The sequence below is a fragment of the Protopterus annectens genome, chromosome 7.part1, assembly GCF_019279795.1.
Source record: "Protopterus annectens isolate FY-2018-M chromosome 7.part1, PAN1.0, whole genome shotgun sequence".
Lineage (NCBI taxonomy): Eukaryota > Metazoa > Chordata > Ceratodontiformes > Protopteridae > Protopterus > Protopterus annectens.
The window spans coordinates 49,864,709-49,886,116 of record NC_056740.1 but is presented as its reverse complement, the minus strand read 5'-3'; the positions used below and the strand labels follow the sequence as shown (position 1 = coordinate 49,886,116).

The following is a 21,408-nucleotide window of genomic DNA, read 5'->3' as shown; positions in this document are numbered from 1 at the left end:
TAGTTTCTGCAAAACAGTCGGGGGGGGGGGCAGCTACATATGCTGACTTCCTAATTGTCAGAATTCTGAACAAAAAATTTGCAAAGTGGAGCTGGAGCATTTCTCCCCAGGCCTCTGCTGAGAACAGGATCTGTGGAACCTAGTCTGACTTTCCCGGTCAATAAATGTTAAATAAAATAAATAAATAAAAAATAAAAAAAGTTTGACATTTCATTATATTTTGGAGATGTTTTTTTTTTTTTATCCTTGCACATTTATTTACATATTTCTTTATATATCCTTCCCAGAGGCAATTTGTTGCAAATAGTGAGAAACAGTTTCAAAGCAACAGACCATTAAAGTTCATATTGCATAAAATGTAAAGTGCTACATTTCTTTTGTTGCTTTGTGTTGCCTGTGGTAAGTACATTAATGCACTATAGTGAACTCTTGACTCTCAGCTCTACAACAGTTATTTTTTTTATGGCCAGTAAGCATTTAATAAAATTCTGTAGAATATAAATATTCTCACATGTTCAGAATTACTCGAGTTTGGATGGCAATGGTGCTTATTTGATTCATAGAAGACCAGAGAGTTGGAAGTTGAGACTATCAGGAAGTCTAACTAGGAAGCGCGATTATCCAATCTTTTACCATCTGATCAAACTGTAATACAACATATAAATAAGCAATGCAAAAAATATCAGAGAGCCACTCATCAGCCAAAGTACTACTGGTGTCATATATATATATATATATATATATATATATATATATATATATATATATATATATATCGCACTCACCAACAGTACTCAAGCAGCCAGAAAACCGAATTGGGGCTAGAAACTCTAGTCACTATGGATTTCATAACGCCCGTGCCCATAACCCGTTAGTACTATAGTAATCTATTTCCAGGTGTTAAAACAGGCATTAGGAAAAAACAAGGGGTTGGGTCTAGGTCTTTTCTTCTGAACACTGACATTGTGGCTGTCTGCAGACTCTGCATTTCAAAACCACGAATTTAGGGATTTATTGTTCTGAATCCCTACACAACATTATTTCACAACAGCTAGGAGAAAACATATCAAGGCTTCTGTTCTGTATGATTCAGACACAATGGGGCAATATCTGCAACAGCCAGCAACCACAAAAATAGTGTGCAGACAGTAAATACAGCACTTACTTTGTATATTCAAAAAACATACTTGTTCCTGCACTTGTACAATGGTTAATAATAACTTGAAGAAGAAGACAGATGCAACACGCAACGCCTACCTTTCTGAAAGCCTGACCTTCGACAGTTTTATTTCTTTTCAGTTTACTAATCCTGTTAGCAATAGCATCCTTCATTGTATTTTTTTTTCCTGAAATCCTGGCTAAGCTGGTTTCGCTGTTTCCCCAAATTAGAGGGAATGGGATAATCATCATACTTTCTAGTTTCTGCCATTTGCAGATGCAGAGTGCCCAGTGCAGGCTGCTCACAGAGCTGATGTCACCACACACCTCCACGGGATGTTAGCCCAGAAAAAAGGCGAAAAAAAATTAAATTAAACATTTAAAAAAAAGCTGGGAAAATTGGAAATTAAGAGGTGCCACTCGGGAATCATGCCACCCCATCATTTGGACCTCAAAAACCAGTAAAAACTGAGCGATTCAGTACAGTTGAGAGGTATAGACCTTGCTGTTGTGAGGCTGTGATGTTTACTTGTGAGACACATGCATACACACACACACACACACACACACACACACACACACACACACACACACACACACACTTGGCAGCCTAAAAGTTGTTTGTGTCCCATTCTGTTGTACTTTTGCTTTCTATTTATTTGCTTTCTCATTTTTGCATATTCATGGTTACTCTAACATGCAGATACTTGTGCTAAACTCGGAACCTTTGCTTTGAAGTTCATGTTCATAGGGTTACATTGAGACTTCAAGTGTGTGTGTGTGTGTGTGTGTGTGTGTGTGTGTGTGTGTGTGTGTGTGTGTGTGTGTGTGTATTTATAGGCAAGTGAGCTAGACCTCTTATGCCTCTGTCATGACCTAGTAAAATTAAATTATAATGAAACACTTACAGGAAGAAATACATAGTAACAGCATTATGCACACACTTTCCTTGTTATGTGTGACATTATTAAATTAGTAGCCTTCCAAACTGTATCATGAACATCATATTCTGTTTGAATTTGTATGCTATCTGTCAATGTCAGACTTCTGCCATGTAGCTCAGAGAATGAAATTCATATCACATGTCAGAAGTATGAAACTGTGTGCTGTGTGCCAATGATGTACTCAAAGCAATTTACATTCTGTTTTATAGACAGGTTTACATCTTGTTTACCTGTTTTTGGCTGCCAGTGTCTCTTCAGAATTGTGAGCTTTAAGTCACTTAATTTTTTGTAAGAGTAACAAATACATTGTCAGTAGCAGTGATGGATATTGTCTGGATGTGCCCTTTCTGTGTGCAGGTATGAACTAGAGCAATCAATAATTAAGGAGGAGCTGGATCAGCTTGCCAAGAGAGACAAGGCAGCAGTTAGTGAAAGCAAGATGCCGAGAGAAAAAGCAGCAGCCAAAGAAGAAAGGCAACAAACTTCAGTGAGTGCAATGTTTTTCACATTTTATGACAGAATCAGGTTATGCTAATCATTCTTATGTTGTTTCCTGGAGCTCAATAACTGTGAAAGCCTGTAAATCTGCAGACATGTAGGATAAGCATACCTCTTGATGCATCAGTAAGGCGGAAAAGAGATATAAATGTTCAGCACTAACATTTCAGAATTAACAGTTTAAAATGAGAAATTTAGAGTATGCATTTCTTTAAAAATGTTTCCAAATTGCCTCCTGCAGTGCCTGTTATTGAAAAGGGATCAGATATGTTTAAGAAATTGTCATTGTAAGTATATCACCACATTTTCCTATAAATGGTGATGTAATGGCAAAAATATGAAACCTTTTAAATGAATAGGCCTTCACATAAAGAATATCCTGTCTCTTACTGCTTAGAAGTGGGAAATGTTGCAAGGAAATTTTTCACAAAAGATGATTTGATTTGTATACCTTTGGGGTAGCCTGCCTTCTAATATATTGGAAATATAGGTTAGCAATGCAGATATGCATTAAGCACTTGTAGTAGTCTCCATACTAAAATTAGAAGAAACTGGGTAGATGTGGCTGGTAAGTAACAGAGATGGAGTTTTTAATTACTATGACAGGTTTCTTGGTTTGCAAAATGGTTGGTTATTGGAAGGCTGTTTAAGTTTGTGTTGCAGGCAGGAAGGAGAAAGTGAAAGCAAAAAAAAAAAAAAAAGACGGAAGAAAGAGAATAAGAGAAAGGAAGGGAGAAATAAAGAAAAGGAAGAGAAAATAGGGAGGTATAGCTTGGCTTGATTAACTGTATGGTGTGAGCCAGAGGAAGGAAATATACAGTGCTGATAGGTTGCTTGTCTTACATGCATATGAAGTAATGTGTATATATTTGCTGTGCAACCTTTGCTGATTCGTATTTAGTGGGATGAAGCTGCTGAAGTATAAAAAGTAAGCTCAAGGAAGAATTATGTGTCTAAGTAACCCTTGTACATCTTGGAAAGGTCAGGTGATGGTTTTCTAGCGGCCCTAATCCTATAACAATTTCTGGGTGATATCATCAGTTACATACGACAGATTGTGGAGAAGTTCACTAGAATCATGAAGTTAGCCTTCTTCCTCATAGAAAAAAACTCAGAAAGAAAGCAGTAATCATTTTTAGGCAGACTGATTTCATATGAGCAGTAGTAGACGTCAGTGAAAGGAGAGCATTCGCCCATCACATCAACCAAAGAGCTGGAATTAAATCAGTGCAGCTACCTCTTTCCCTTCTGTGTTTTTCCCCTCACTGAAATTTCTTTAACCCCTTAGCTATATTACAGTTCACTACCCCCTCTGCCATTGTATTCCAGGATCCTATCTTGCCCCCTTTGCAGTGTTTCTCATCAGTCTTTTAAGCTTTTCACAATGCATTGCTCACAGTCCCCCTTCCTTCTCACTATCCATCCTCCTTATCTACAGAGTACCACTGTGCACTTTCATAAATCAGTGTATGCCAATGCCATATATTATATTATTTCTTATCATATTTATTCATAGCATATTATATTTCCCTTTTCTTTGTCTTCTCCAGTGCATACATTTTCAGTGCTTTAAAACTTGTAATCTGGATTCTCTTTACCTGTGCTATCTTGACATTTCTTTGCTGCAAACTCTTGCATAACACGATGGTCCTCTGTTGCTGTAGCCTGCAGAACTGAGCATCGTATTCCAGATGAGATTTCCCCAGTGTTTTGTAAAATGGTAGGATGTTGCCTGAATCTGAAATACCTTTGCTTTCACCCTTCCAGACTGTATAGCATGATTTAACATGATTGTTGCATCAAGATAATTTTATTCTTCTCTCAGTCTTAGTAGTAGACCTTTTAAACATGTTTTCCTTTAATCCTCATATCCTTTTCATGCCTTACTGACTCTTTAGTAAATTGTATGCAGTTTGGCAGATGGAGTAGATATTGCTGTAGTCATTGTCATATATTATCATATATAAATAGTATTGTTTCACGCCATTGTTAACTGCATGCAATTATTTGAAGAGCTAGTAGGATATGACAGTCATTAAACTGTAAAAAATAAAAGATTTTTTTCACTTAATACTTTATCAAAACAAACAATAAATTGATATTCCCTTAATGCTTTGTATTCTAATGACCGCCATGCCACAAAACGATTGCAGTGTACTCTAAATAACTGTATGAAACAATAGTATTTAAATGTAACATTGCAGCAGTAGCACTCTCCGTCCCATTTGTTAAACTGCATGCAGTTTAGTGAAAAGTCAACAAGATATAACAGTCATTAATACATAAAGAATTAAGTGAAAAATTATATTTTTATGTTTTAATAACTGTCGTGCTTTACAGACTCTCCTGCTTAATTGAATGCAGTTAAAAGTTTGATGAAACAGTAACATTTAAACACAGTGCATTACATAGTTAAGTGAAGTGGCCAAAAGGCATGACAGTAATTAAAACTGAGTAAAATTTGGTAACAATTTCTGTAAACTGAATAAGATAGCCAAATGTAATGCTTATCAAGTGCCCAGAGTACATGAGCTCATAGAGACTATGTAATCAAGGTTTTTGACCACCCTAGATTTAACCAAGGGGATTGGCAGATTGCACACAGTCATGAAGCCAAAGAGAAGACAGCATTCTTCAGCAAAGATAGTATTTGCCATTTTTCTCTTACTCTTCTTTACGCTTTATGAAGCTTTTGCCACTTTTCAAAGGCTCACAGATAAAGCACTGAAACTTTTATACCAGGTACTCACCTGTTCACCTTGATGACGTAGTGTAATAATTTATACAAAAGACTGGAGTCACATTTTGCCAAAATATAAGCTCTGCTGAACTCTTTAAGTTAAACAAAATTTACTGTTAATGCAGCCAAAAGTAAACTTTGAATGCCAGAAGCCAGAAACGTAGGGCATGTACATATTCTCCTCTATAACCAGCTCATATCTGCCCACAAAATACTTTACTACCCAGACAAAATCCATGCATTACAAAACCTAATATATCCCTACTCCAGTACTAGAGTCCTACGCTCCAATAATAAACTTCTCCTTCAAGTAATTAAACATTACAACTCTGCTGGATCTTCACTATACTCAAATTTCATAGTCAAAAGTGGAACGCTTTGCCCACTAACATAACTGCAATCTCCTCCTTAACCCTATTCAAACAATGCCTAAAATCACACTTACAAGCCAAGTGGATATGTAACTGTAACTGTCCAGGCTAGAGCTCAGGTCTCACAGAATTACCTCTTACACCTTTCTATCAGGCATTTATCCTCCCTTCAGCCTGAAATGCTTTCTCTTCCTTCTACAATTCATTCTTGTCCTAAGCCTAAACCTTAGAATATTCTCTGTATCTCTTCTACTCCACCATTACCACCTGTCATCTAACTTATCTACCTAAAATGTGTCTCCCTTCTAACAGTAAAGTCTATCCTAAACCATCCTTCCAGCATTACATTTACAGCTTCACCTTTCAAACTGAATAGCTCCTCTTAACTCACCCAGTTACAAATGTTATCAGTTATTGACTATCATTATGGTTTTGATGTATTATGTAAAGTAAATTGTAATCGATAATACTTACATTGTATGAGCTTTGATATATGTAGAGAGTTTCTCCCCGGGCCTCTGCTGAAAAAGGACTTGTCTCCAATCAGACTTTCCCGGTAACCAAATGTAAAATAAATAAATAAATGTGATTGGATGACAGATGATTAGACCCAAAACAGATAAAAAAGAATCTGTCAAGAAGCTCCCAGTAACAAGTACAAAAGGACAAGTGAAAACATTTTAGTTCTCTGTAGAAAGTTCCTACCTAACCATATCTGTCCTCTGCCAAACCGTAGAAAAGGTAAGGACCCCATGACCTCATCAAGATAAGATGTCAGATGAGGTTGAAGATTTAACCAGCTGAAAACTGTTTTGTGTTCAGAACCATGCTTAGTTGCCCCTGACTTCAACAGACCCTTTATTGTGTACACCAGTGTATCTGAAGTAGTGTTAGGAGTTCTGCTATCTCACTAAGTATGTGGTGAGGAACACTGTGTCTGTTACCTCAGTAGGATGTTTAATAGGGCCGAGATGAGAGTCTGCCAAGGAACAGAAATGTCTGACTAAAGTTCTCTGCAGTATTATTTATTATGGTGCAGCTTCACTCTGGTAACTGACCATGCACCCCTATATTGGTAGGGTTAGTGTTAGCACACGTGCTTCCTTGCAACACCGTAATCATCTGTACTATTCCTAACCCTACTGCTGTCCCCAACCCCAGCCTTACACATCAGGGTACTAAAGACCCTTTCTCTAATAGTACCACTAAAAATGTACACACACATGCACACATGCACATCAGTACTCAGGCATAGAGACAAGTCTTTTTCCTTCCCTAGGCCTTACAATAACCCTAACTGGAAGCACTTATATAAATGCACAAACAACCCCAATGCAGAACTGTCATTATAAATGAAACTTTTGGCATTACTACTCACTCCTACTTACCTAATATTTGATTGACTATTCCTGCACATGACAAAATGTGCACTTGGTCACATCTAACACTAGAATATCATTCGACCAACCGAATGCATGATGATTCACATGGATCCCATATATATATATATATATATATATATATATATATATATATATATATATATCTAGTAGTTTATATAGTGGTTCATTGCTGGTTATGATATGATTTACTGACTGCCTCTGTCCATCAGAGGCATAGGCACAAAAACAGGGGTGAATTTTCGATTTCCCATTCAGTAGTCCAAGTTACACTTAAATAGGGTTAGGAAGGGACTTTGTTTCACATGGATGAGGATTCTATTCCAGAAAATGGGAATTCTCTGAGATATATATCTGTCTGTCCGTCATGCCTTATTTATGTTGCCAGCAAAATGTAGGTCTTTAGATGTAGTAATTTTGATGCTGCTTGATTTATGAATGTGCAAAAACTTCATCAGACTGGGGTCCAGGGATTCCTTGTAAGCCAGACATAGATCGCCTCTCAGTCTGTAGGAGACAAAGTATAGAGATAGGGCTTTGAGGTGATCCACAGATGACATTGTGTTTATGTACTATATAAATATATGTATGTGTGTGTGTGTGTGTGTGTGTGTGTGTGTGTGTGTGTGTGTGTGTGTGTGTGTATTTATATTTATCTATATAGACATATATATATATATATATATATATATATATATATATATATATATATATATATATATACACACACTTGTATATAATATAGATAGCTTATATGTAGATCTATATTTATAAATAGATATTAATATATTATTTATATATTTATTGAGAGAGATAAATCTATATCTGTCTGTCTATCTGTCTATGTAACACACAAGCACACACGCACACACACACGCACACACACACACACACACACACACACACACACACACACACACACACACACACACACACACACACACACACACATCATATATAATATATACAATACATTTCTGTAATCATTTTTAATGTGCTGTAAATGAGAAAGTTAGTGTATTTATCCCAGGATTCATTTTTCCCCTGTATGCCTACTAGCAATTATTTTCGCATAAGTCTCAAACCTATCTGCCCTCATTTCTGGGGGCCCTTTCTGAACCAGATGATGAGAGAACCGAAAAGGAGATTATCATCCAGGCAGACATGGAGTAGCTTATGCTCTTACCCCTACATTAGTCAGTCATTGAGGAGTAGTGGCCAGAAGTTCTGTCAATACTCCCACCAAAATGGGGTCATCCATGTTTCATGATGGACCCCAATTACCCTCAGGCCATGAAACTGTAAGGCACTCATCAAAATGCCCTAGTTCATACTGAATGAAGACTGTGGGGGTGCTTTTCCTTAAGCCTTAATCCTCCCCCAAGGTGCTGACACAAGTTTGTATTACCTTCGGGGCCTATACTGCTCTCTCTGTGCACAGGTATGCACATGCTAATCATGGGAGCTGCCATAACTTCCTTGATAGCACCAAGCCCGAGCCAATCCTATACTAGCATATTGCTGACTGGCTGATGAAAACCACCTTTTTCTCCCCTGCAGGATAGGCAGGTTGGCAGACACTGATCCCTCTTACCTCCCACTTGGCTGTTTCAGCACCTGAACAACTACTTGAACCTGGATCATCTAGGTCATAGAAAGGGCGTTATCACTCTACACCACATATTCATGGCCACCTTGAATTATTTGCCAGAAGGGTCTGTTTTTATTAATTTAGACAAAACTGCAGTGGTTTTGTACACCACTTAGAAGGCAGGAACCAGATCCTCCCTTCTCTGCATGATAGTTTCTTTCAGGGGATACTGCATGTTCTTGGGGTTCTGTACTTGTGTGTGGACACCTGTGCAGAGTAATATTCTCTCCAGAGAGACTCTGTGTGCTTGCTCCATTGATCACAACCTAAGTTTTCTCTTCAAGTGGTACACCCTTAATGTAGCTGTTTACATTAACTTACAGTGGCAATTGTGAACAGTTATATGTGATTCTGGAGACTTCCAAGTGATACCTCCAATCATTCCCAGTCTCTTGGTCCATAAGCTTGCCTTATGCCTTTTTCTGTTACCAATGATTTCCTGACATGTTCCCATGTCAATGCAGATAGTGTGTCTCTGCTTCCCTTACCTCCATACACCCCAAATGTGTGAATTTATGCGTCACCCATCTGCTTCTTGAGTTAAGGGAGGGGGTTGTGGCTCCCTGTCTGAGGGGGAAAATTGTATTTAGTTGTATTTGGTCCATTTGTGATTTGAGTTTAAGACCCATGAACATCTTGGTTGCAAAAATATAAAATATGAATACTCTTGTGGTAGTTAGCCTAGTATACACCTATGAATCTGTGTAGACAGTGTGCTACATAATTCTGTTAGCATCAAAGGTCTGTGTATAGATGCTGATTTTATACTGCAGACTTAGGAAAGGAAAAATTGTGTCTTACTGATCAGAAATTACTTGTGTTATGATCAAACAAAGGGCTATATCTCTGGAGGTGTACAAAAGATATCCAAGATTTCAGTGGGAAATTTTTTTGTCTTTTCAAGAGATTTCCAATGATGTATGACAAGAGGGAGTAGGTAGGCCGCAGTGGTTAGCGTTGCCGCCTCACAGCAAGTGGGTCTCCGGTTCGATCCTCGGCTGGGGTGCCTTCTGTGCGGAGTCTGCATGTCCTCCCTGTGGTCGCTTGGGTTTCCTCCAGGTGCTCCGATTTCCTCCCACATCCTAAAGACATGCTCTAGGTGGATTGGACACTCTAATTTGGCCCTAGGCGTGAGTGCATCTGTGTGTGTGCTTTCTGTGGAAGGTTGGGTGCCGGGCTGGCAACTCACACTGTAAAACTCCACTGCCAGTCATGAACAGACAGGTAATCCGCTGTGGCGACCTCTAACTGGGAAAAGCCGAAAGAAGAAGAAGTATGACAAGAGGGAGTAGCATTTTGCTGTTTTGTGATATTCTGGGATCTATGCAAGTTATGCATCTAATAGTTTTAATGGACAGTTTCAGGCCAATAAAACCAAACCCCAGTAGCCATGGATATGCATATTTCAGCCTTGTTATGACCTCGTCAGCATAGCATAAGCAGAGTGTTTGACTAAGCATAAGAAACACATGGTTGTTATACCCAGCTGATGTCCATTATCATTAGGGTGACTGCAAAATATCCCAACTAACAAATTAAAACAAAGAGTTAGAAGGTCACACTGAAAAAACATTCAGAAAAAACTAAATGAAAACTCCAGCCAATGATAATGGACATCAACTGGGTATAACAACCCTGTGTTTCTTATGCTTAGTCAAACACTCTGCTTATGCTATGCTGATGAGGTCATAACAAGGCCGAAATATGCATATCCATGGCTAGAGGGGTTTGGCTTTAATGGCCTGAAATTGTCCATTAAAACGACTTCAAATGTAAAAGTCATGGGCAATCAGAATCGCCATATAGCTGAAACACCTGATGTTCATAAGGGTCATTTGCATATATCCCATGAGCCTCTGTTACAGGAGGTTTGGGAGGTCACTCATTGGAAGTTCTAGCTTGGCTGGAGTTTTCATTTAGTTGTTTCTGATTGTTTTTTCGGTGTGACCTTCTAACTCTTTGCATCTAATAGTTTTGGAATATTTCAAAACAGTATTAATTTACATAACTATGCATGTTAGATGGCAAGAACCAATGGTTAAATTATGTCTTAATGTTTTGTATAAAATGTCACAATTTGTTTACTTGTAGGTCAGACAGCTTTTATTACCCTAATGCACTTATGAAAATATAGGTAGTAATAACCTATTAGTCGTAACCCTGTTTTTACAAGAAAGCATTTATATTACAGAATGTCTTCACATCACCCACCATAATTGATGTAAATTTTTTCTAACACTCTGCTTGTATACACCATCCCCAATTCTACAGTATCACATTCTATTTTGCATCACTAATGTAAACATGATTATATAATATTTTTCATAGTTTCTACTAAATGTTGCTAAATAACTCCATCGCTGTATACCCCATGCTGACCATTTAACTATGTATGCTTAGCTAATCATGTTCGTTGGTAGATGCCACCTTGCTGTCTTAGTTTTAATAATGCATCTCTACCAGGGTTTCAGAAATTAGACTTTGAAAGCACAGACAGGTATACTCATTTCAGAAATATAGGAAAGCCTTCCTGTAAAGATGAATATACTCTTAAAGGATGAATAGGAACTCTGCTTTCCTGACGACTGTACTCTCATAGGAAGCAATGAGCTGAAATTATAGTTCTCATGTACAAAAATCATTACCTCAGTGCATTCTCTGTACCAAAGAACTGAAAAACTTTCATTTTTAAGCATTTTCAGTCTTAGCCTTTTTAGCCTTGTCTGCTTTATTATGATTTCAGCATTGGTATTTAAAAAAATCTGCTCACTGCTATCATTACCAACTCCAAAACTGCCCACTTGCTAACTTTTTTAAAACTATTTGCATTAATTGTTAAAGGTTTTTATCAATAATTTATTTTATAAATAAATAAAAAGTAACTTTTTCTTGTTGGTCTTACACATTTCCTAATAAATTATTTCATCTGCACTACCTGTCCTGTCCACTCTTAATGCTTTATTGACACATTTTTACAAAAGAAGTAATTCTGTGACTGCTCTGCTCTCTCATTGTCATTCTTTGTCGTTATTATTATTTTTTTATCTCCTGAATATTATAGAAGTTTATTCAACATTATGCATTTCCTCTCCTTTCTGTGGATTATTTTACTTTTTTCCTTCCTTTTCCTTACATCACAGTCTGTATAAACTTTTTCTACATATTTACAAAAGCTACATTCTTTAACTCAGTTTTGACCATGTCTGTTTTTGCAACATTCTTTTGTCTTATTTATTTCAACAACGAGACTTAAAATTACCTGTTTCCCACACATAACATTTTCTATATCTAACTATGCACTGATTCCTTAAGCTTGATACTTGTATATCTTCTAATAGATCTGAATGTTCTTTTATTAATATCCTGGATTGCCAGCCCTATGTCCATATTCCCAAATTATCTTTAAATTTTGTTAATTCAGACTGATGCAATGGTTTTATAATTCTTCCAACATATTATTATATCCAGCAAAAATATTGTGTGTCATCAGTTATGCAGTCCCTCAGCAGGAGTGCAAATTGTATAATACAGCATTGAACAGCAGATGATCGAGCTCTAATTCACTATAAACATAGCAAATATAGTTGAAATAACTTCTTCCATATCAAAATATTTCAAATTTCTCGGTTCTGAATTAAAGTGAGTGAAGGTACATGCACTGAAAATTACTATGCTCATTAGTTTTAGCACTGGGGAACCTGTACTGCAAGAACAAAATCTAGAGCAAATATTTTTCTTGGTCCATCTCAAGTGTCACTTTAAACTTCTCATTACAGTGCTGTATGACCCTCACACTTCCATATTCATAGACACTGCATCAGTATTTGTACTTTAAGTTCCATCTGCCATTATAGACACACTAACAGCTCATCAGCAAACTGTTCAGATTCAGATGTTTGTAGTTCTCATCATTTAGATTGACCACAGTATGATTCCTCTGTCTGCAGCTCTGCAACTTCAAAAGTCATTGCAGTTTTTTTGTAGTTAAATGTCCTTCATTCAATACCACCTACATTTCTAAACTCTCACTGTAACCAAAATTCTGGATCACAGATACTAACATCTCGTAACTACTGTCCTCATTGGAGAGCCTGCCCTTTGTATCCTCTGTGGAAATCGAAGCAGTTCAGTTTTTTTTTTAATTTTAAAAATCTTGCTTCATATCATTAGACTTTCATATTCCCCATATAAATAATTAATAATCATCCATTTCATAGTCTTGACTATGCATTACTGGTTTTCCCATTTTGTACACACAACAGGTTCATAAGTTCATATGAAAGTACTAGGTTAGCTGCCTTTGCAGGCCATTTTAAGCCTTATCGGTTTCCCTTTTCCTGCTTGAAATACCCTGTCATTTGGTTATAGATTGGCCTTCCCCCTCCCATGGTATCACCCCTAATGAGAATAACTGGGATCATACCATATATAATTTGAGGGGACCTATTCATGGGATAAAGCATTTAGGAGCTGTACTTGTCCATTAGTAGTACAGGGGGCAGACCTGGAGTAAATGTTCTGTTTCCCATCTGTACATCTGTGTTGTGTTTGGTATTGGACAGGGAGGAACTTTGTTTTATGTGGATGGGGAGTCTGTTTCATAGCAGCAATATGCTCTCTAAAATATACCTGTCCCTCCAAACTGTTCTGTTGATGTTGCAGAAAAGGTTTAAATCCCTAGACTTAGTATTTCTGGTGCTAGTTTACTTGCTGATGTGCATTAAATCCAGCAGTAATGGGTTGGCCTTCTATACCAGACACAGGTCACCATTTAGCAATCTGTAGAAGACAAAGTATAGTGACAGGACTTTGATTCGGTGCATGCAGGACATGTTGCTTTGGTGCTATATCCTTTTAGTAAGGTACCTTGTGTTGCATGTGTCTGGACAGATGCATGTCAAAGGGGGCATTATATTCAATAACTGGCCTAACGAGGGCTGAGTAAAGGGGGCAATGACATCCCTGGATCTAGCTCTTGAGTTATTTATTTCGGTGACAAGGCATCTGCCATTCTGGGAATTACTTTTCTTATTACTTTGCTAACAACTGAAATCCTGAGCATTATTTTTCGACCCAATTACAGAAAGTGTAATTAGAATGCAGCTCAAAACACCAATAACACATTTCTGATAGACATTGCTTAATAACACTTTTTGCCCTCCTTTAACCAATAAACTTGCAATATAGAACTCCTCCTATTCACTTAGAAATCATGAAAGCATCATTTTACAGACCATCTTTCCCAGTTTCTGGAAGTGAGGAAGCCTTTAATAAGTTAATCCCTGCCTCCTGGAATGCTGTAGCAAATGACATTTCCATCTTAATTAGCTTACTATGTTCAATAAGAGATGAGAGTCCCACATTAAAGAATGAATATAAATATACTTGCTTTAGAGATGTAAATTATTTCATTGTTAATCCTGGTGCTCATCACATACCTCTGGCCCCTTTTTTACATTTCTTTTTTCATTTTTATGCTGCTGCCATGAGTATATATAGATCTGAGTAGGTAGCCTTCAGTGATTTCTTCCTTTAGATGTTACTCTTTCATGACTATTTCATATAGATGCATGCTAATTCTTCATGAATGACTTTGATCACTCAGTCTGCATAGAATTTCTGGTATGTACCTGGCAGCTTAATCAGTGTTGAGAACACAGCTTTGCAGAATCTTCCTTTTACAGACAGTTTGCTTTTGGGAGGTGGGCATTTTAGGATGTAGATGAAATGTAATAAAAACAGTAGTCACTGATTTTCTGCATCAGTTTCACGTAAGTGTATTAGCAGTGCGTGCCTTTACTTTAATGTTAAATAGTACGAATACTGGTTTATTCACACAAAAAGAGACAAAAGACAGATGAGGAGAGCCACAGCATAAAGATTTAATTAATGTAGATGTGAGTCATGAGATTCAAACATTGACAGCAATTATTTTGTGCAACATAATTTAAAGTGTATCTTAATTAATGTTATTATGCTGTAGGTTGTCATTCTTGCTAGTCAGTCATGTAGAAGAATTTGAGATTTGTTGTGATATATTTAAATTGTTTTGCATACTGAGTTAAATATGACGCTTCCCCCTATGTTTCTAAAGATTCCTATCTGATAACTGTTGCAAATGTTTCTGGTTCGTATACAGCTAATCCTGTTATGGAGTAAATCTTTTGAGCTTACGCAGCTGTTGCAGCACGCTTGTGGAACATGTAACGCTAGAGTACTTCTTAATAGAATATTTTTTAACAAGCTACATTAATCTTGATCTCACTGTCTACATCTGAATTGCTTACGTTTTCCTTTCATATTATTTCTTATATTTTGTACTTGTTAGAATATTAATTGTTTTAATGTCAATATTCTGGATTCAGAGAGAAGTGAGTGATGTTTTTCTGTCTAATACCACTAGAATGACCTACTTCTTCCTGTGTTTACCATGTGTCTATGGGTCAAGCAATATAAACACATGGTAAAAAAATGAAAATGTTACTGTGGCTACCATATCTTCTGTTTCTGTATAGATTAAAGCACATGTATTACAAACAAATTACAAGTGATCAAAAACTATTTTAAAAAAATAATTATGTTTTTTCATTAGGATTGCTTGGCGTTTTGATCTTGTACTTGTGTGAGATTGCTATAATGCAGTAGGTTAAAGAAATATGCCTCTCCCTCATATTGTGCAATGCTGGATTTGCTATATTTAATTAGTGGTGGTGGTGGGTAAGATACAGTGGAACTTTGGTTTTTGTTTACATGGTCTCAGATTTTGTCTTGGGGCTTGAAAATAATACTGTCAATATTTCTTGCTGAATATTTTAGGATGACTTCTTTTATGAAAGCCTTTTTCTATTTAGACACTTTAAAATAGACCCATCTCTATCTATCTATCTATCTATCTATCTATCTATCTATCTATCTATCTCTCTCTCTCTCTCTCTCTCTCTCTCTCTATTTATTTATTTATTTATTTTACATTTGTTGACCGGGCTAGTCCAACTGGATACATGTCCATTTTCAGCAGAGGCCCGGGGAGATAAGCTCCGAGCAAAAAAAAAAAAAAAAATAGCAAAAAAAACATTTTTACAAACAATGTTGTTACAGGTTAATACAGAAATTATCATAGAGGCCTAAGTACCTCCCATTTTAAAATTTGGGTACAATACTAAAAATAGGTCTAATATTATACTACAGTCTGGGAGAAATAGGTCTGGGATAAGAGGAAAATAAAACCTTTATATTTACAAAGAACATTAGAAGTTAGGGTGGAAAAATCAAAGAGGACAGAAATACATCACAGTGCCAAAGGCAGGTACAGTGGAAAAATTACAGAGAGGGCAGAAATACTTTGCTGTGCAGTAGGCAGGTACAGTTCAGATTACAGGTAGAATACAGAAAGTCAAAATAAGAGAGGCATAAGTGTGTCTTTTATATAAATAAAAGAGTTTTCACACTATGAGTAAGCTTAGGGGATGAAAAGAAGGGTAAGGAATAGGAAAAAGGTACAGTGGCAAGAAGGAAGGTAGAGCTAGTTATAGGGAAGTAGTGGGTAGGCAGTGCCTGTTATGAGTAGAAAAAGTAGAAAACTGATCAGTCAGGTTTAGTACAGGGGCATAGCCAGTGTGCTCTTAGGAAAAGTTTCAGTCTGTTTTTGAAAAGAGACGTGGAGGAAACTGAGGAAAGTTCACTGGGGAGAAGGTTCCAGGATTTTCCAACAGTGTTGCTGAAAAGAGAGTCCCCAGCCTTGTTATTAGATTTAGAGGTGTTTACAAGAAGTTTGTGTGATGAGCGCAAGGATTTCAGATTCTTATAGGGATAGATGAGGTTAGTTAATATAGGAGTACTGGAAGGTTGGTAAAGAGTTTTATGGGCAATGGTTAGTTGGTGGAATTTAAGCAGATTCTGAATTTCTAGCCATCCAAGCTGCTTAAGATTATAGCAGTAGTGGGTTCTGAATGGGTTGCCAGTAGCAAACCTGGCAATGTTATTGTAGGAGATTTCCAGTTTGGCAAGGTTATTTTTAGATAAATTAGTAAATATGGGTGAGGCATAGAGGAGTGTAGAGATTAGATGGGTATAAGCAATAGTTTTTCTGACTGTTGGTGAAAGGAATGGTTTGATTCTGTAGAGAGAGCCTAGCTTTTTATTGACGGTTTTTATAGTATTGTTGATATGGGTGTCAAAGTTAAGATTGTTGTCTATGGTAATACCAAGTAGTTTAGTAGTTGGGTCGGGTGATATGGGAGTACCATTTGTGGATATAACTGAGAAATCTATTGGGACAGTCTTATGAGTAGGATTGAAAAGGAGGAGTTTCGTTTTTTTGGGGTTCAACAGAAGGCAATGTTGTGTAAACCATTGTTCTACTGTATTAAATACTTCTTGGGTAAGGGAGTGAAGTTTAGAAGTGGATGTGGCTGTACATATAAGTGTAGAATCATCGGCATACTGAACACATGTAGCTTGGGGGATTGCTAGATGAAGGCCATTGATAAATATGGAGAAAAGAAGAGGACGTAATATGGACCCTTGAGGGACGCCAATGTTAATGGGCAGGTGGGTAGATAGAGTGTTGTGCCAAAGTACTGCCTGTTGTCTGTTATCTAAATAGGATTGGAACCATTTAATAGTGAGTGTATCTAGTGAGAGGGATTTGAGGATATTTGACATAAATATATGTACATGTATATATATGTTTAGAAAGATAGAGAGATGGGTCTTGTTGTGTCTTTCGGCTTTTCCCGGTTAGGGGTCGCCACAGCGGAACTCCGGTCTGCTAATGATTGGCAGTAGATTTTTACATGCCGAGTTGCTGGCGCTGATGCACAACCTTCAACGAATGTACGCCCATTCACGCATGTCTCCACACAGAAGACGCTGTAGCTGAGAATCGAACAGGACAACGTCTTACTCTGAGGCGACAACGCTACCGCAGCACCACCACCAAAGCAGATAGATAGAGAGATGGGTCTACTGATAAATAATGCATGCATGACCCAAAGACTGACGCTTACAAAGTCAACCACAAAAGGTCGACTTTGCAAATATTAACACACTACTACACATGCGCCAATGAAAAATGTTGGTGATGCAAACAAAGTAAAAAGAAAAAAAAAAAAAAACAGCCTAAACATTGTTTTTTGCAGGGAGCTGGGGGCAAGCTCCCCTGCACCGCCTGCTAATTACACATATTAACAACGAAATCACACAGTCTTGGGGAAAGGGTGTATTTCTGTATCCTGACAGTTGTGCGATCTTGCACACATTGATCATTTGTTTAGTCGATCAAATTTTGTTTGGCTAAATAGATGTCAGTCTAAGGTTGATCAACCAACTGCAGTGCACCCATATAGATAGGTAAATGAACAGTTTAATCTATTTAACATGTTTTTGTTGACAGACTTACACTGCCATATTTTTATGTCAAATTTCGGGTTTGTCAGTTGTGGGAATTGCCAAATTTGGTGGTGTTGAAGGGATGTGTTTCATGTGGATGTGGTTTCATTTAAGGTAAGTGGGTGTGTGTGTTAATGCTGAACTTTTTAGATATTCCAGAAGTTTCAGCATTAGCAGTAGACGTGTGTGTGTGTGTGTGTGTGTGTGTGTGTGTGTGTGTGTGTGTGTGTGTGTGTGTGTGTGTGTGTGTGTGCATATATTTGCTGGTTAGGGTTAGATTAAGGGCTAGGTAAAAGGATAGTTTTTGTGTTGTGCATTTGTATAATGTTTGGGTAGTGTGTCTGAGTGTGTTGTGTAGTGCTGCTGTTATGGAAATGTTTTTTCATAAGGTAATGTGCAGGGTTGGGGTTAGGTTCAGGGGCAGGATTAGGGATAACATGCAATAGTATGGAGAATAAAGTCCACTGTGTGCCCCTCTGGAAGCCTTGGATGCATACTGTGTAGAGATGGGAGAAGATAAGAAAAGTCATCAGGCCACCCATGATGGCTGTCTGAATGATGGCCTCTCATGGTTGAACCTCACCTCCTTTGCAGGGGAATGAATAGGTCAGTTTGGCTGGGAAGGGACTGATGATCTTCAGATAGTAGGGACAAAGAAATCAAAGACAAAATATACAGATAAAAAACTGTGATATGTTATGGAAAAGCTTTTTTATTTACCTTGGTTTGATTTGTTATGAATAACATACAAATTATGCTGATTATCTTAAGCATATGCCTTAATTTACAAAAAAGAGATTGCTATATTTTTGTATCAGTATAGCTACAGATGATTTCATGGTGAAATGCAACAAAAAGTATTGAAGGATGGTGAATGCTATCATTTGAGCTTAATAACCTAACGAAACAATGCAACTTATGTATATAATGCACCAGTTGAGTGATACATCGGTAAAAAATATCTCCAGTAAATGCATTGGTAATACCAACATTTTATATGAGGATTATGCTCAGGAAGCTATAAGGCAGTTATGTGATCCTGCCTTTACTTCAAATGTTCCACTGTTTTTCTAGGCAACAATAAAGCTGCTTCCATTTGTAATGTTAAACACCAACTTATATAGTAAATTAAAATTGTCAGTCGTAGAGCTACTGTATGTTCTGTATTTGTATCATAGGTTCATAGGTTGGTACTAGGCTATCGGCCCTAGGGTCTATGCAAGCCTAGCCATAACAATTCCCTGGATATTTCTTCCCACAATATTTACTTCTCTGGACCCCTGTCTAGCAGGGCAACTGACATGATCCCCGGGGTGAATTTCCTATCTCCCATCCAATCATCAAGGCTCCTTTTGAAGAGGGCCAATGAGGCCCTCTGCTTGACATGTATGGGCAGTCTATTCCAGAGTATGGGGAGTCTCTGGGTCAGGAACCTATCCCTCCAGCATGTTTTGTTCATTGTGATGACAAGGTTTAGATCCCTGGAGTGTGTGGCTCTGAGGGATTGGGATTTCTTTAAGTGGAGCATGTCCAACAGCTCAGGGTTTGACATGGCCTTGTATGTTAAGCAGAGATCACCTCTGAGTAGATGATATGCCACAGAGTATAGCTGGAGTTTTTTTAGACGGTCAGCAAATGGCATCTGCTTTAGGCCTGTGATTCTTTTAGTGAGGTATTTCTGCGGCCTTTCCAGCTGTTGCAGAAGTCTTGTGAGGTACATACCAAACAGGGCATTATACTCTATAATGGGTCTAATGAGGGATGAGTACAGTGGGACAATGACCTCCTTTTTTCTGGATGAAAAGCCCTTAGTGATGAGGTGTGCCACATAGAAGGATTTCCTAACTGTTGTGGCAATGTGGTTATTGAAAATGAGACCACTGTCCACCTGTATCCCTAAGTCTCTCATCACACTTTCGATGTTTAGTGTCCTGCCACCTATGTGGTAATTCATGGGTACATGTTTTTTTTCCAAAGGGGATAACTATACATTTCTTGGCATTAAACTTGAGCCCATGGCTCTGGCACCAGGCGTCTGTTTCTGTAAGGCCCTTTTGTAGAATATCCACATCATTTGGGGATTCAATAATGGCTCCCAGTTTGCAGTCATCTGCAAACTTTGTTAGCCAGAGTCCTTTAGTGTTGGCCTGTACGTCAGAGAAGTAGATGCCAAACAAGAGTGGTCCCAGGACTGAACCCTGAGGTATTCCACTTGTCACTTGTCTGGAGCTGGATTTGGAGTCAGCTACTTTTACAGTCTGGGTTCTGTCAGTAAGCCAGTTGGCAACCCATCGAGTGACGTAGGGATTTATGTCCAGCTTAGTAAGTTTATCTATGATTCCAGACTGGGGGATGGTGTCGAAGGCCTTGGCGAGGTCCAGATGGGCTGTGTGGACCACCTTACCCTCGTCCACAGCTCTGGAGACTGATTTGAAGAAGTCAATCAGATTCAGGAGACGAGATCAGCCCTTCACAAACCCAAACTGGGTGGGGTCCAGTGTTTGAAGGTTGCCAATGTCTTTGTTTATAAGTTCCATGATAATGCGTTCCATGCCCTTGCAGATCAGGCTTGTCAGACTGATGGGACGGTAGTTCCCGGGATCCAAGGTGGATCCTCCCTTGTGGAGCGGGATAACTGTAGCTGTGCACCACTCAGTGGGCACGAAGCCTGAGGTGAGGCTATGATTAAACATGACTCTTAGGTGAGGTGCCAGTTCATTTTGTAGTTCATGTAGTACACAGCCTGGGATGCCATCTGGTCCCATGGATGCTGTATTCTTAGCTTTGGAGAGTGTGGTTTCTACCTGTGTGGCCGTGATTATCGGAATTTGGCAATCTTTTGGTATTGAGATGCGACTTTTAGGGGATGAGAGGGGGGTAAAGTTGGCACTAAATTGATCTGCCTGGATATTGGCAATATCCTTGGGATCAGTATATTTAATGCCATTCTGTTGTAGCTCAGAGCAGATCTGAGCATTGCCATTTAGATTCTTGACATAACTATAGAATGCCTTGTGGTTGTCTTTGGAATCTTTGGCAATTTTATTTTCGTAACTAGCTTTTGCGGATTTTATGAGGGCTCTCAGCTTCTTACTGAGGCTAGTGAGGGAGTTTTTTTGCATCCTGGGATTTTCCTCTTTTCTGCAACAGTTTCTTTCTTCTGTTGTATAGTTTGTTTATAGCAGGGGACCACCAGATTGGCTTCCTTTTTTTGGAGAAGAGCATCTTGGTTCTATATGGGATGGCACGATTCATG

At 38.1% G+C, this 21,408-nt stretch overlaps 1 protein-coding gene across 1 annotated transcript in view; it reads left to right on the top strand.

Annotated features, from left to right (window-relative positions):
* CHCHD6 (coiled-coil-helix-coiled-coil-helix domain containing 6) overlaps positions 1 to 21,408 on the top strand; it is a 3,644,424-nt gene that overhangs the window by 283,534 nt on the left and 3,339,482 nt on the right. Inside the window, exon 4 of the mRNA XM_044078539.1 lies at positions 2,460 to 2,589. Coding sequence (XP_043934474.1) covers positions 2,460 to 2,589 — 130 coding nt within the window. The remainder of the gene's footprint in view (positions 1 to 2,459; positions 2,590 to 21,408) is intronic.